We start from the raw sequence: 13,535 nt of genomic DNA, 5'->3' as shown, positions 1-13,535 counted from the left end.
TAGTTTGTGTTACTTGTCGAGGTAAGTTTGCTAAGATATTCCTGAACATTCCCGTTGTTCAGATCGCTAATTAAGATTTTCAATTCTTTTGATGCTCTATTGAAAGCAGCTTTATCTCTTGTGTACCGAGTATTGCGCCAAACCTTACGTAGTTGTCGTATTTCAGCGATTTTGTCTTTTATGAAAGTCGGATATACATGTGTTTTTGGGATCAGTACTCTGCGCTTCGGAGTAGACCTGTTCACCGCAATATGTAATATTCTATTAAAGTCCTCTATCGCATCTTCTATTTCATCAGTGGTTTTCAATGATATTTTTAATTCAATCATAGATGTAATTATATTTTGATACTCTTCCCAGTTAGTGTGTCGGGTATATAGCTTTTGAGGAGCTTCCTGAAGTAATATTTTGTAATGCACATTCAGGACAACAGGAGTATGATCAGAGGAAAGGTCTATTATTTGTTCAGTACTCATGCTGTTAAGAGAAAGGTTTTTGGATATAAAGAAGTCCAATAAATCTGGTTTTCTTGTTCTATCAGTAGGCCAGTAAGTAGGTTCGCCAGTTGACAAACAATCAAGATTGAGGTCTCCCACAACACGAAAAAGTTGTCTTCCTTTAGGGTTTATAAGACGTGAACCCCAATGTTGATGTTTGGCATTCCAGTCACCTCCACAAACAAAGCGGTGTCCCAATGTACTCAAATATTCTTTGTAGTTTTCTGCACTTATAGCATGCCGTGGAGGGCAGTAGATTGCTGATACAGTAATTTCCGAGACATTATCGGTGATTTTGATTGAAGATGCTTGAATTTTTTCTGTGCAAAAAGGTTCAAGTGGATAGTGCTTTAGGTTAGACTTTATTATGACAGCAGCCCCAGCATGAGTAGTATACGTAGTTCAGTAAAATATTTATAATATATATGGCAATACAAATACAAGGTACAGAGGCCTTACATTATCAGGAATGGCAACACATGTATGGAACACAGTATACTCTGAGCGACACAGCGACACTCTATTATGTTAATGACATTGTTTATGTCTATAGACGACGATTACTACTTTCCATTAGGTAGACCGTCAGTTTTTTACACATTCTAAGTAGCATAAAAAAAAAAAAACTAGGAGCGTCTATATAAAATTATGTACAAAAAATTTATATAAAAATTACAGACACACAAACAAACTTAATATATCCGTTTTAAATAATTCTCAGGTAATAATAAAGAAAGTAATAAAAAAGTACTTAACCTAAATTAATTTTAACAACCGACCTGGAATGGAATTTTTGAATGCGTTCGTGGTTTTTAAATTACGAGTAATACGACATTACATATGCCTGAATAGTAATTATAAATACAGTGAAATAATTGGGTATGAAAATTGGGAACGCGTGTGTTGTTTTTACTTGTATTTTTCTTTTAATCTTTATTTTTCAATATTTTATTTATTTATTTATTTTTGTTAGTAAGTGTTCGATCCTTATTCAATATTGGTGGATAATTACACATTTTGTTCCATCAATTTTGTAGTAAACTGTCGTCAATGGATATTGCGTTGACACTTGTTCGGTGAATGTCTGGCAGAGCTCCCGTGAGCGCCTCCTCTACTGATTCAAGTGAAGTTGATATTCAAGTGAAACTGATAGCCTTCCGGAAGCCGTGCTTGCCGTGTTCGGTGTTAAATAAGAGCGTTCTCCTGTCCATTATTGAGAGGCTGCTACTCCAAACTACTAGTGGATCGCCATGCATGTTTACCAGCAGTGCTTCGTACATCCGTGGTGAACGTGAGCCTTAAGGTTGGTGGAGCTTCTATTACTCACTAATTTGGACGGGGATCGACACTCATTCAATCCATACATACAGTCCACATATCGATTCGAACTGGTGACCTCTAGCTACCTCAGTGCAACAATCGCACAGTAAGTGTACTTAAAAACTATGTTAATACTTAATCACTAATAATGATCTAGTTCTCTCGGCATTTTCACGAGAGGACTATCTAATTTATTAAAAAACAATTTTTTCAATAGCTGATAATAATTTTTTTACCATCCCTCGATGGTAAAAAATCCCATTAGTCGTCTCTTACGACACCCACCATTTTATTAAAATTTTCCTTAATTTATAAGCCAAGAAAAAATTATTGGATTACTGAACATTTATTATCTTCATTAAAGTAAGCTTCTGATATTAATTCTAAATTTATTCGGGTCTGATGAACCTACTCGAATCGAGTACTTGAACAACGCTTTAGACACGAGTCAGGATTCGATTCTTTTTAACGATTACTAAAATACTCGAACACAAGAATAGACATCACTAGTATCCTGTGCATTATTAAAACACTGTGATTACATCAAGATATGGAATCAATTATACAAATTTTTCAAAAAGAATATTCACTACAATATGTATATATAGGGGGAAAAGGGATTGATAGTAATGGAGACGAATTCTAAATCTATTAATTCTAAATCCCATTGCTAGCAATATACCCAACCAGGTCGACCTCCTCGCGGTTCCCCCTGGAAACTATCATGGTTAATTCCTGATGAATTCATCATGATGGGCTAACTGGCCTGTTTTCATTCTCATCTATCACCCTTCACTGGTGCTCCGCCAGCGTATCCCGTTAGCGCAGGCGGGGTTACCATACCATTTACACCCATCAAAAAAAGATAGAATAGAAACAATTATAGTGTTTCCTCCTATTTTTGTACGCACACTGCCCGTTAGTAATTAATGCTCTTTTCCACTCAGGATTTGCTGGAAGAGAACCCTTACAGAGTTAATCTCGCCTGTTGTACATCTTCATTTAATATATATTATATAATTTTTTGTGTACAATAAAGAATAAATAAATAAATACAATAAGAGTAATAGATATTCAAGATGGGCTAAAAGGAAGTATCCAAAGTCGTAAAGCTATATTAAAAAAGAAATATACTTGGTTTAAATCTTTATTTCATAAAATTAATAATATATATCTCAGTTCTCAAAAATGACAATGCACGAGATTCATGTCACGGTATTTCTTTTATCTGATACACCTTCAGCTTGTATGAACTCTTTCAACAGGACTTAACGGAGAGGTAACCAAATATCAGAGAATCACACTCTAAATATAGTTAGTTGTAATAAATCGATATGTTAAATCGATTTTTTAATTTGTATTAATTACTATTGGACTTTAAGATTTTATACGTATAGTTTTTAAATTTAGTTCTATCACACTACACGCAGTGGAACAAAATGGAACTTTTTTGTTCGTTTACATCTACTGTTTGCAGTATGACAAAGTTTATTTTTGTTCATTTTGTTCCATTTTATTATACATGTATAATAATTAATTAGAAAGATCGTCTTATAGCTGGATTAAAATATTAATTCATTTACATTTAATTAAATTCTGTTAAAACAGACCGTACTATTTTAAGTTCTAACAATAACAATTCCGGTTGACTCTAAGGGAACGGGTCAACTTGGACAAAAACTTATGATAATCACGTATGCATATCCATGACTCTCACTTCAAAGGATCCCTTTGTGTCGGCCCCAGAAATGCTTCGAAGGGCCTCGTAATATTATTTATTACTTATACATATAAAGGAAAAAAAACTTGGGATTCATTGTAATATAATAATACCATTTCCCCTTTTATCTCTGTGAATACCCATATTTTATTCAAAAAGATTTTTCAGAATATCTTTGTTCAATTTATTATTTTTATTTCTTTTCGTTTTAATATTCTTTGCAAATGATAGTTTATTATTTTTATATATGTATAAGTTTCATTTATCTTAATATTTTAATTATATATAACGTTGCGTCAGGGGTGTTCTTCTTTAGAAAGCTGTCCGATTCTAGAATAAAGGCATACAGGTATGTACCACATAAATCCCTTATTCCTCTTACCAATTACCTTTACGCATTTCCAACGTTTCTTTCCTTTTTTCCTCAATCCTTTCCTCTATGCCGAAACCGAGCGGAGGTTGACCTGATAGGGTATATTGTTAGCAATGGGACTGTTACATCCCTATTACTAATAATCCTTTCCCTTCATCTAACTGTTTTCCTTCGTCCTGGGTACAGAGGAATAACACCTGAGTCCTCAGGAGTGACAACGCATAGGGGGTATCATGGACGAAACAGTATACTCTGTTATGTCCATAGTACTGCTCATGTCTATAGGCGACGGTTACCACTTTTCATCAGGTGGGCCGTCAGCTTGTTTGCCATTCTAAGTTGTATAAAAAAAGTCAGTTTGTTATTTTATATTTACTATGAAATCTGGTATGCAGATGGAGAAGGACATATACTATTTTCATCCCGAATATTGAATATGTCCCGGTTACGTGAACGAATTCGTGGGTAAAAGTTAGTTAGTGCATAAAATATCCTATATGTTAAGGAAGGATATAACCCAATCCCATCACAGCCGCTCAAGATTAAGGATGATCATGAAACTAGTTCCCCTTCCTCTTTTACTTTCTAATTTTCTTTCTAGTTTGTTCTTTAAAATTTGCCATGTCCTATGAGGTGGCCCAGCATTTTAATTATTTATTTTTTATATTATTCTTTATTGCACAATAACACTTTGTATAAGTAGCTAGCTTAGTGCCATATGGCATTCTTTGCCAGCTACCAGCTGTTAAGTAAAAACAGAAAGCGTATGAAGGGCAAATGTGGTGAAAAACATGTGACATATTTATAGCAACATACTGAAGTAATTATACATAATAATACATAAGAAATACACATATAACACATAAACACTACTTATAATATATATAGTTATATACATACATACATTTTGCCTCTTTCATGTACATATGTACATATCTACATATGATTTTTTATGGGTGAAAATGTTATGGTAACCCTGCCTGCGCTAATGGGATACGCTGGCGGAGTACCAGTGAAGGGTGATAGATAAGAATGAAAACAGGCCAGTTAGTCCATCATGATAAATTCATCAGGAATTAACCATGATAGTTTCCAGGGAGAACCGCGAGGAGATCGACCTGGTTGGGTATATTGCTAGCAATGGAATTCTCAGTCTCCATTACTAACAATCCCTTTCCCCCCTCTACATATGAATTGTACTAAAGAATAAATAAATAAATAAACATCTCGTTATTGGATACTGAATAGTACGAGATGTAGTTACCAGGTTACCATAGATTAGGTTGCGTCCGGAATGTTCTTACAGTGTAGGATTACAAACAATAGTGGTCGGATGACAAAGCGTAGTGGATCTAAGTGAGTACTTTAACGTTTTGTTTTAGATTGTCTTGTATTTACTGGTACAAAGCTTTTTATATCTGCAGTAAATGTTTTGTTTCACTTATATACTAGTTTTCATTAGAAACTTCATTCGTAATCTAATTGTAATTTTTTAAATTTAAAATTTAAACATAATGCCATACCATATAGTTCAAGTGTTAGTTTAGGAGAGGTTTCGGGAAGAAAAACAATTAAGTGACGTTAGCGTCGTATAAATTTAGCCGACCCGGCGTCCCGAATAACAGTTTTAAAAAAACTAAAAAATTAAAGAATCGACTCGTCAGCTAGTTATTAATATATTTCCTAGTATTGAGTACATATTTGACACATATACATGGGATTATATAATTTTGTTTGATTGATATGTATATGCATGTGTGTGTGTATATATGTATGTATATGTATATATGTATATGTATGTATGTATATATGTGTGTGTGTATATATGTATATAATTTTTATATATTTTTAATATGCAAAAGATGCTTGTTTAATTATACAGTCTTATTATACCTACTTATACAACAATTAGTCCATTACCTTAAGGTTGTCTCGAAAAGATTGCTCTCAGCAATAAGACCGCCTTACTGTACTCGTACTTATACAATTGTATCGTTGTGTTTGTAAATTGTCTTGTTTATTTCCTATATTGTATAATGCAAATAAAGTATACTCATTCATTCATTCATTCATTCATAAAAAGACGAAGCTGCCCACTTGATGGAAAGTGGTAACCGTTGCCTATCGACATGAGCAATGCCATACCAAATCAACCATTAATTAAACACTCTCTTTTTTTGCCTGTAGTTGACACCTATTGGCTTATAAAACCCATGGACCATGCATTGCCATTTGTAATAATTTTGGTGTTCTATCTCCGTATTGTATTTTTCAAAAATAATTAAACATATTTCAATGTTTCTAATTGAATATTTAAAAAGTGCTCTGTTACAGATGTAGATGTCAAAAATTAAATTATTTTTGAAAATTGACAGCTAATTGCGAAGTTACAATAGTAAGTGATAGTAAGATAGGCGAAAGTTGTGAACGCTTTTAAGGCATCAAGAGTGAATAATCAAACTCACATTCATCACATCGCCAAGTGCTAACTGTCCACTGCTTAACATAGATATCCCCCTATGGGGGGCTATGCCAGTAATTGCCACGTTTAGTAGGCGGCAGTGGCGTAACTATACCAATCGGGGCCTGCGGCAAATTCCCACACTGATGGGGCCTTATCAGTAAAAATAAAATACTCAGGTACAATGTAAAAAAATCTGAGCTCACGACCTCTTGAGCCGGGGCCCTTTTGGGTCGAGGGCCTGTGGCATTTTGCCAGCCTTGCCACCCTATTGTTACGCCACTGGTAGGCGGATTGGCAACCGCAGTTCGGCCTTGATGAAGTTTTAAGAGGGGCACTGCTGCCCATCCCTCGACCATTGAGTTTGTTTAGTCGTCTCTTACGGCACTCACGGGAAAGAAAGGTGTGGCACATTCCATGACAGAACCAGACGGCAGAACTAAATTTCACGTTTATAACTTTATCTAGAAGAACTTTTACTAACTATACGGAAGGACAAATGACACTGGGTCAGTTAATGATAAAATGAAATGCCTGTCTTACTATAACACATTATAGCGTGACTATATGCACAAAACCATTGTGTTCTAACGATGTTGCCAACTGCAAATTGAGAAAATAACTGTGTATATAGGAGAGATAGCATTTTTAAATTGTAAATATTGCACTTTGCCTGTTTTTCCAGACAGTTTGGCGGGTCGCCAACACGATAGGGTTGCCGTTGTATTTATTTATTTAGTTTATTTATTTACCATACCGCAGGTGACGGAAACCACCAACAAATGCAAAAAGGGTTGACGTCAGGCAGGAGGCCGGTCGTAAAACTAAAAAAACAAATCTTTTTGTGATATGGATAAAACCATATTACGCCGACCCTAAATAATAATTGGGATAAGGATAGGAAGATGATGATTTATTTAGTTTATTTATTTATTTAGTATATTTATATAACAATAGCGTTTTACAAGATTAAATACATATTACACATTTACTAAATGCTAGCCAATTACAGTTATCCACAGCGTAAAACATGGATGCTTATGTTTAATGTGTTAAGTAAATAAAACCATTATTTATAATGATACAGTTATAATAATATAATGCATCGTAATACTTTTTTTTATACATAAGTTACGATTTTTCTTATGTACAATATGCAAATCATATAATTTAAAAATTACTGCTAATAAACTATTTTTACCAGAGGGAGACTTTGTACAAAAGTCTATTGCTTGGGTACCTCTGTCCCATTCGTGTTTCAACCGTGAAGCAGTTGTGTCAGCATGGCTGTGTTTCGGTTTGAAGGGTGGGATATGGCGTGAATTTACTGGGTACAGAGGAATAACACCTGAGTTCTCAGGAATAGCAACGCATGGGGGGTATCATGGGCGAAACAGTATACTCTGTTATGTCCATGGTACTGCTCATGTCTATAGGCGACAGTTACCAGTTTTCATCAGGTGGGCCGTCAGCTTGTTTGCCATTCTAAGTTGTATAAAAAAAAATCTCACAATTATATATAGCGAACTAATTAATTTTAATTTACGCACGTAAACTTTCTTTCAATTTATTTGAGAATACAAATTTTAGAACTATTTAAAGTATAATATAATTATTGAATCTTTCTCTCTTTTTTTACAACTTGGCTCCGCTTAATTTTATAATAATATGTCGGCAATTAATTTCAATCTGAAATATCACTTAAACATAGTTTTCAACGACTTTCATTATACTTAATTATAGAATTATTAATAAAGAAAAAAAAAACTAAATTAAGTTTGAAAATTATAAGTAAATTTAATGATCTGTTAGGGTACTCTTTGATGAGTAAAATTAGAATGGTTACCCTGCTTGCGCTATCGGTATACCCTGGCGGGGTACCAGTGAGAGGTGATAGGTGAGGATGAAAGCAGGTTAGTTAGGCCATCGTGACGAATATCACAAGAATTAACCATGATAGTTTCCAAGAGAAACCGCGTTGTAGTCGACCTGTTAGGGTATATTGCTAGTAACACGGTTGTTAGACCCCATTACTAACAATCGCTTACCCTCCAGTCAGTTTAAGGTGTTTTTTTTTTTATACAACTTAGAATGGCAAACAAGCTGACGCCCACCTGATGGAAAGTGGTAACCGTCGCCTATAGACATGAGCAGTACCATGTACATAACAGAGTATACTGTTTCGCCCATGATACCCCCCATGCGTTGCCATTCCTGAGGACTCAGGTGTTATTCCTCTGTACCCAGTAAAATCACGTCATATCCCACCCTTCAAACCGAAACACAGCCATGCAAACACAACTGCTTCACTGTTGAAACACGAATGGGACAGAGGTACTCAAACAATCGACTTTTGTACAAAGTCTCCCTCTGGTAAATTATTATTATTATATCAGCCGTTAAATGTCCCCTGCTGAACGTAGACCTTTCCCATAAGAAGGGGTTTTGCTAATAGTTACCAAGCTTGGCTGTGGTGTGGCAACCGCAGTTAAGCTTTGGTGCTTTTTTAATTTTACGAGAAACGCTGTATTCCACCCTTTACCATTAAATTTTTTTAGTCGCCTCTTACGACACCCACAAAAAAGGAAGGGGTGGTTTAAGGTCGTACACCTTAAGTTAAATTTCTAAATGTATTTCAATATTTACATGATAAATAAGAATATTATTCTCCCATATTCGACAGTAGGATAAAACAAAAACAAATAATTGATACAAAGGTCACTTGAATAGAACAGAAACCGTCCGATTTGAACTTTGCCATTAAATAGAGGTCAAAATAAATTAAGAGCAAAACTAGTGGACTAAGCAAATATAATATAATTTTTAATTGAATTGGCAACCCTAGGCGTGGCTGTACAAACGAATATAGACGAATAACGTTTGCCGCCGAGCTATTGTTGCGACTATTTTTTCCGGTCGTTGTTTTTTTTAGCGAAACTGTGATTTTTAATAGCCGTGTATATACTGCATACCTACCATACATAGTAGCTTTGTCATCTATATAGACGGTTTTTCAATCAACTTCAAACAAGGAATGGTGATTTTTTTACAGCCCGTCCGATAGTAAACGGTCACTGTAGCCTATGCTTGCAATTCTAGGGTTGTCACGTGTGCGTTGCCGACCCTGAAAAAACCTTAATAAATCCATTTTCAAGAACCCCATCTTGTAGACTTTTGGAAAATTGCGACAGGGAATTCATTCCATAACCTGAAAGTTCATGGGAGAATACATCGCTGAGACCGTGCTGTACGTTTATGCTAAAAGAAAGTCAATGTTTTATCATATACACTTTATCGATAGTATTCCTCTTTGTACTTTCAATCCTTCTTCGATTTAGTCTTGTGGTCTAAATCCTTTATTACATTTATTAAATCTTTTATATCCACATCCAATCGAAGCGCTTTCTCATACAGTTTCAAGTGAAAGTATACATTAGAGACCAGCTTTTGATTTTTATGTATAGCATTATATATCAGCATTTGTTCCATCTTCAGATGCCTCAGTAACGCGAAACAAAATCCGATTTTGTACTCCCCGTCGTTCCGGTATTTATCTCTCATTTTCTGAACGTATGACAGTTTGTATCTCGTTGCATAAATGTATTGTTCCATCAGCATCACCGTCTTTTTCTTTTTCCTAAAAACTGTGGGTCTTTTAAAGAGGTCGAAGTAATACTCTCTCAGTGCCGCCTTCTGTACCGGTGTTGCTTGAATTTTGTCAAACTTTTCAGTTATAGTTGAAGGGTCATCGTAATTATTCTTGAAATCTGGAATTGTATTATTTTTTTCCAATAACCTATTAATTTCTCTCTGTAATTTTCTAGCTTTTATTTTTTTCATTAGAGACTGTGATATCTTTTTTTTAGCTACACTATGTTGTGTTACAACATGTACATTTGCTTCAGTGGTTATTAGAAATGCATTGTTTTTCAAAGTTTCATTTGTAATAACAATATTTCCATTAGAATCATTTATGAAGTCGGAAATATTTCCTAAATTATTTTTATGAGGAAGATCTAGACTGTAGTTATTACTTCTCTTATTTTGCTCTACCTCTTTCATAACAATATCAAAAAAATTATCAGCATTCATGTCGAATAAATTTTGTGCTTGACATAAAATATAACCTGCAATAAAAATTACTTTATTTAATTTTACTTTAAAATGCTATTATAATATAATAATAATAAATCTTTTTATTGAAACCCATAGTTTACATTTATTACGATAATAGTTTAATTTTAATTAATTAAAATTTTTACATTATACAAACATTAATGTTTGCATGGCTGTGTTTCGGTTTGAAGGGTGGGATATAGCAGTGAATTTACAGGGTACAGTTATTTTGATTTAAAAACTAAACTACAAAACCGATTTTGATAAAATTTCCATAAGACTAATCTGTAAGAATATCCTTTTAGATAAAAAGAGAATTTTCCAAATCGATTCAGAATTGACGGAGTTATGAGGTATGAAACTGTTAAAAAATATACAACCGAATTAACTCCTTCTATTTGAATCGATTGAAGATAAATATAAAATAATAGTATTAGTAAATTTTAATAATAATAATAATAAGATTTAATAATAGTCATATTTAGTAATTTTTAGACAAAAAATTTGGGTTAGACAAAAGAATTTTGTTTAAATTAGTTTATTAAAATCAACATTATATAAAAAAAATCTTATTATAAGATACAATCGGTGAATATTTCGGTTTTCGGTATTGAATCGGTCTTTAATCTATATACATGCAGGAAAAAAGACAGAGACTTTTCTGATAATTGTACCCCTATATAGTTACTGCTCATGTATATAGGCGACGGTTACCACTTTCCATCAGGTGGACCGTCAGCTCGTTTGCCATTCTAAGTGGTATAAAATAAAAAAAAGTTATTAGAATACCGTAAGTGCATCATATTTTATTCAACTCTTTAGCATTTAAATCACAGAATTCTGCAGCAGTTCATGCCATTTTTCGTGACATTCCAGAATACTAAATACTATTCGAAATAGTTTTAATTGCTATTAGTATATATATAATTTTATATATTTTGTCTAGACACTAAAGACCGTTTACTGCATTGAACTCCGCGGTTTGAGGTCGCCATTTCAATTGCTTTAAATAAAAAACACTTTATAAGTCGAAAGTTGTTTTTGTGCAAATTGTAAAGTCGCAATTTGCAGTATTAGGCGGTTTTAGGATGGTGATTACATTATTATTTATTAAATGGACTAAAATATAATTTAAAATACTTGAGTGAAATCTAAAATTCTTGTAGCTGCCCTGCTTTGTTTTTATTGCAAAATATTATTTTGTAAAAAATAAATTCCTACAAATATAATTAACGCCATTAGGTATTATGTCCGCCATTATGTACACTTAGTTATAAATTTGTGCATTGAATTTTAAATAAATAAATAATATTTTATGATAAAAACACAGTGTAGTTCCGGCGTAGAATGGACCACCCTTTCCTTTCCCGTGAGTGTCGTAGAAGGCGGCTAAGGGGACTTAATGGTCAAGAGATGTATAGTAGCGTCCTTCTTGAAACATCGACAATGGCTAATTGCGGTTGCCAATCCACTTGCCAGGCGTTTTTTTTTTATACAACTTAGAATGGCAAACAAGCTGACGACCCATCTGATGGAAAGTGGTAACCGTCGCCTATAGACATGAGCAGTACCATGGACATAACAGAGTATACTGTTTCGCCCATGATACCGCCCATGCGTTGCCATTCCTAAGGACTCAGGTGTTATTCCTCTGTACCCAGTAAATTCACGCCATATCCCACCCTTCAAACCGAAACACAGCTATGCAAACACAACTGCTTCACGGTTGAAACACGAATGGGACAGAGGTACCCAAGCAATCGATTTTTGTACAAAGTCTCCCTCTGGTAAAAATAAGCGTGGTAATGACTGGCAAAATCCTTCTTATAGAGGAGGCCTATGTTGAACATCGGACAGTTAACGGCTGATTTTCTATTAATAAATAATAACAAAAACTACTGTACGGATTTGAATGAAAATTGCCTACACGGATAGCTTATATCCTAATTTAGCACATAGGACACTTTGTGTGCCCATTAATGCGGGAGAAGAGCGGAATACAGCTAGTTACAAATACAAAAGTAAGTAAGTTCGTGTAAATTTCAACTACTTAACAAATTTCTTTAAACTGTCCAGTTTAAATTGATTGTTTTCATAAATCTATATATATATATATATATATATATATATATATATATATATATATATATATATATAGTACACAAACAGCAAAAGATACAAAAGCAAAGTGAAAAAAGATAAAAAAAGATACATGTACAAAAGATTAAAAAAAAAAACCCAAAACAAAATCAGAATGCATAATAAAATTTCTTTTTCTTCATGCGTGTGCCACAGTAATACAAAATGGCTACAACTCAGCTTTTTGCTTTGCCCTAAAAAGAGCAAAACACTGATATTCTGTTGTGGCCAATATATACCCACAAACAAAGTCGCAAGTAAAAACTAACTCCTAAATACTTACATAACAGCAATATAATGCTAAATGTATTACCGCACATTACGTTATCCAACCGTTTATGTCCAATAATAATTTGTGTTATAAACAAATCCATAATTAGAATTAATCACAAACGTTGTTGGCCATTAAATTACAAAATATTTCCATCAAACATCCAATCCATTAGTGAATTAAAATATTTTATAGTTACTTAGCTGATTAAAATTTCATCATTACAAACATTACATTTTGGAATTTTGAGGTAAATATTGCAAAATTATAACTGTTTTAAACAGAACTCGTCAAAAGAATCAAATATTAGATCCTAAACCAACAATGTAACTTTTAAGCTATGAAGATTACTTAAATTGTAGACTGGCCAACCATTTTCCTCGAAGGAAAAATAAGATTTGGCACCGAGTCGTTCTGGTGGAAGAGGGTCGTTATGGAGAGACATACGGATAGCAACCAACTTAAAGAATTTGAAATTATAATACCTTCATCATCATATCAGCCTTCAACTGTCCACTGCTGAACGTAAGCCTCCTCCTTGTGGGGTTTACCAGTAGTTGCCATGTTTGGCAAGCGGGTTCATACTAGACATAAGCTGTGTCTAGTATGTCGTATCTAATTTTGTTTAATGCAAACCA

General features: G+C 33.8%; 2 protein-coding genes across 5 annotated transcripts in view; one reads left to right on the top strand and one right to left on the bottom strand.

Annotated features, from left to right (window-relative positions):
- Positions 1-13,535, top strand: part of LOC113521479 (uncharacterized) — a 346,189-nt gene that overhangs the window by 164,828 nt on the left and 167,826 nt on the right. The window lies entirely within an intron of this gene.
- Positions 9,045-12,958, bottom strand: LOC116413463 (uncharacterized). The gene is made up of 2 exons (XM_031912908.2): positions 12,910-12,958; positions 9,045-10,498 (listed from the first exon to the last, which is right to left on the bottom strand). Exons 1-2 carry the CDS (start codon positions 12,944-12,946, stop codon positions 9,690-9,692), a joined length of 846 nt encoding a protein of 281 aa, XP_031768768.2. The 5' UTR covers positions 12,947-12,958; the 3' UTR covers positions 9,045-9,689.

The sequence above is a fragment of the Galleria mellonella genome, unplaced genomic scaffold (genome assembly GCF_026898425.1).
Source record: "Galleria mellonella isolate WM207_F2 unplaced genomic scaffold, CSIRO_AGI_GalMel_v1 utg99, whole genome shotgun sequence".
Taxonomy (NCBI): domain Eukaryota; kingdom Metazoa; phylum Arthropoda; class Insecta; order Lepidoptera; family Pyralidae; genus Galleria; species Galleria mellonella.
Note: the sequence above shows the minus strand (reverse complement) of the source record. Positions and strands in the feature narration are given on the sequence as shown.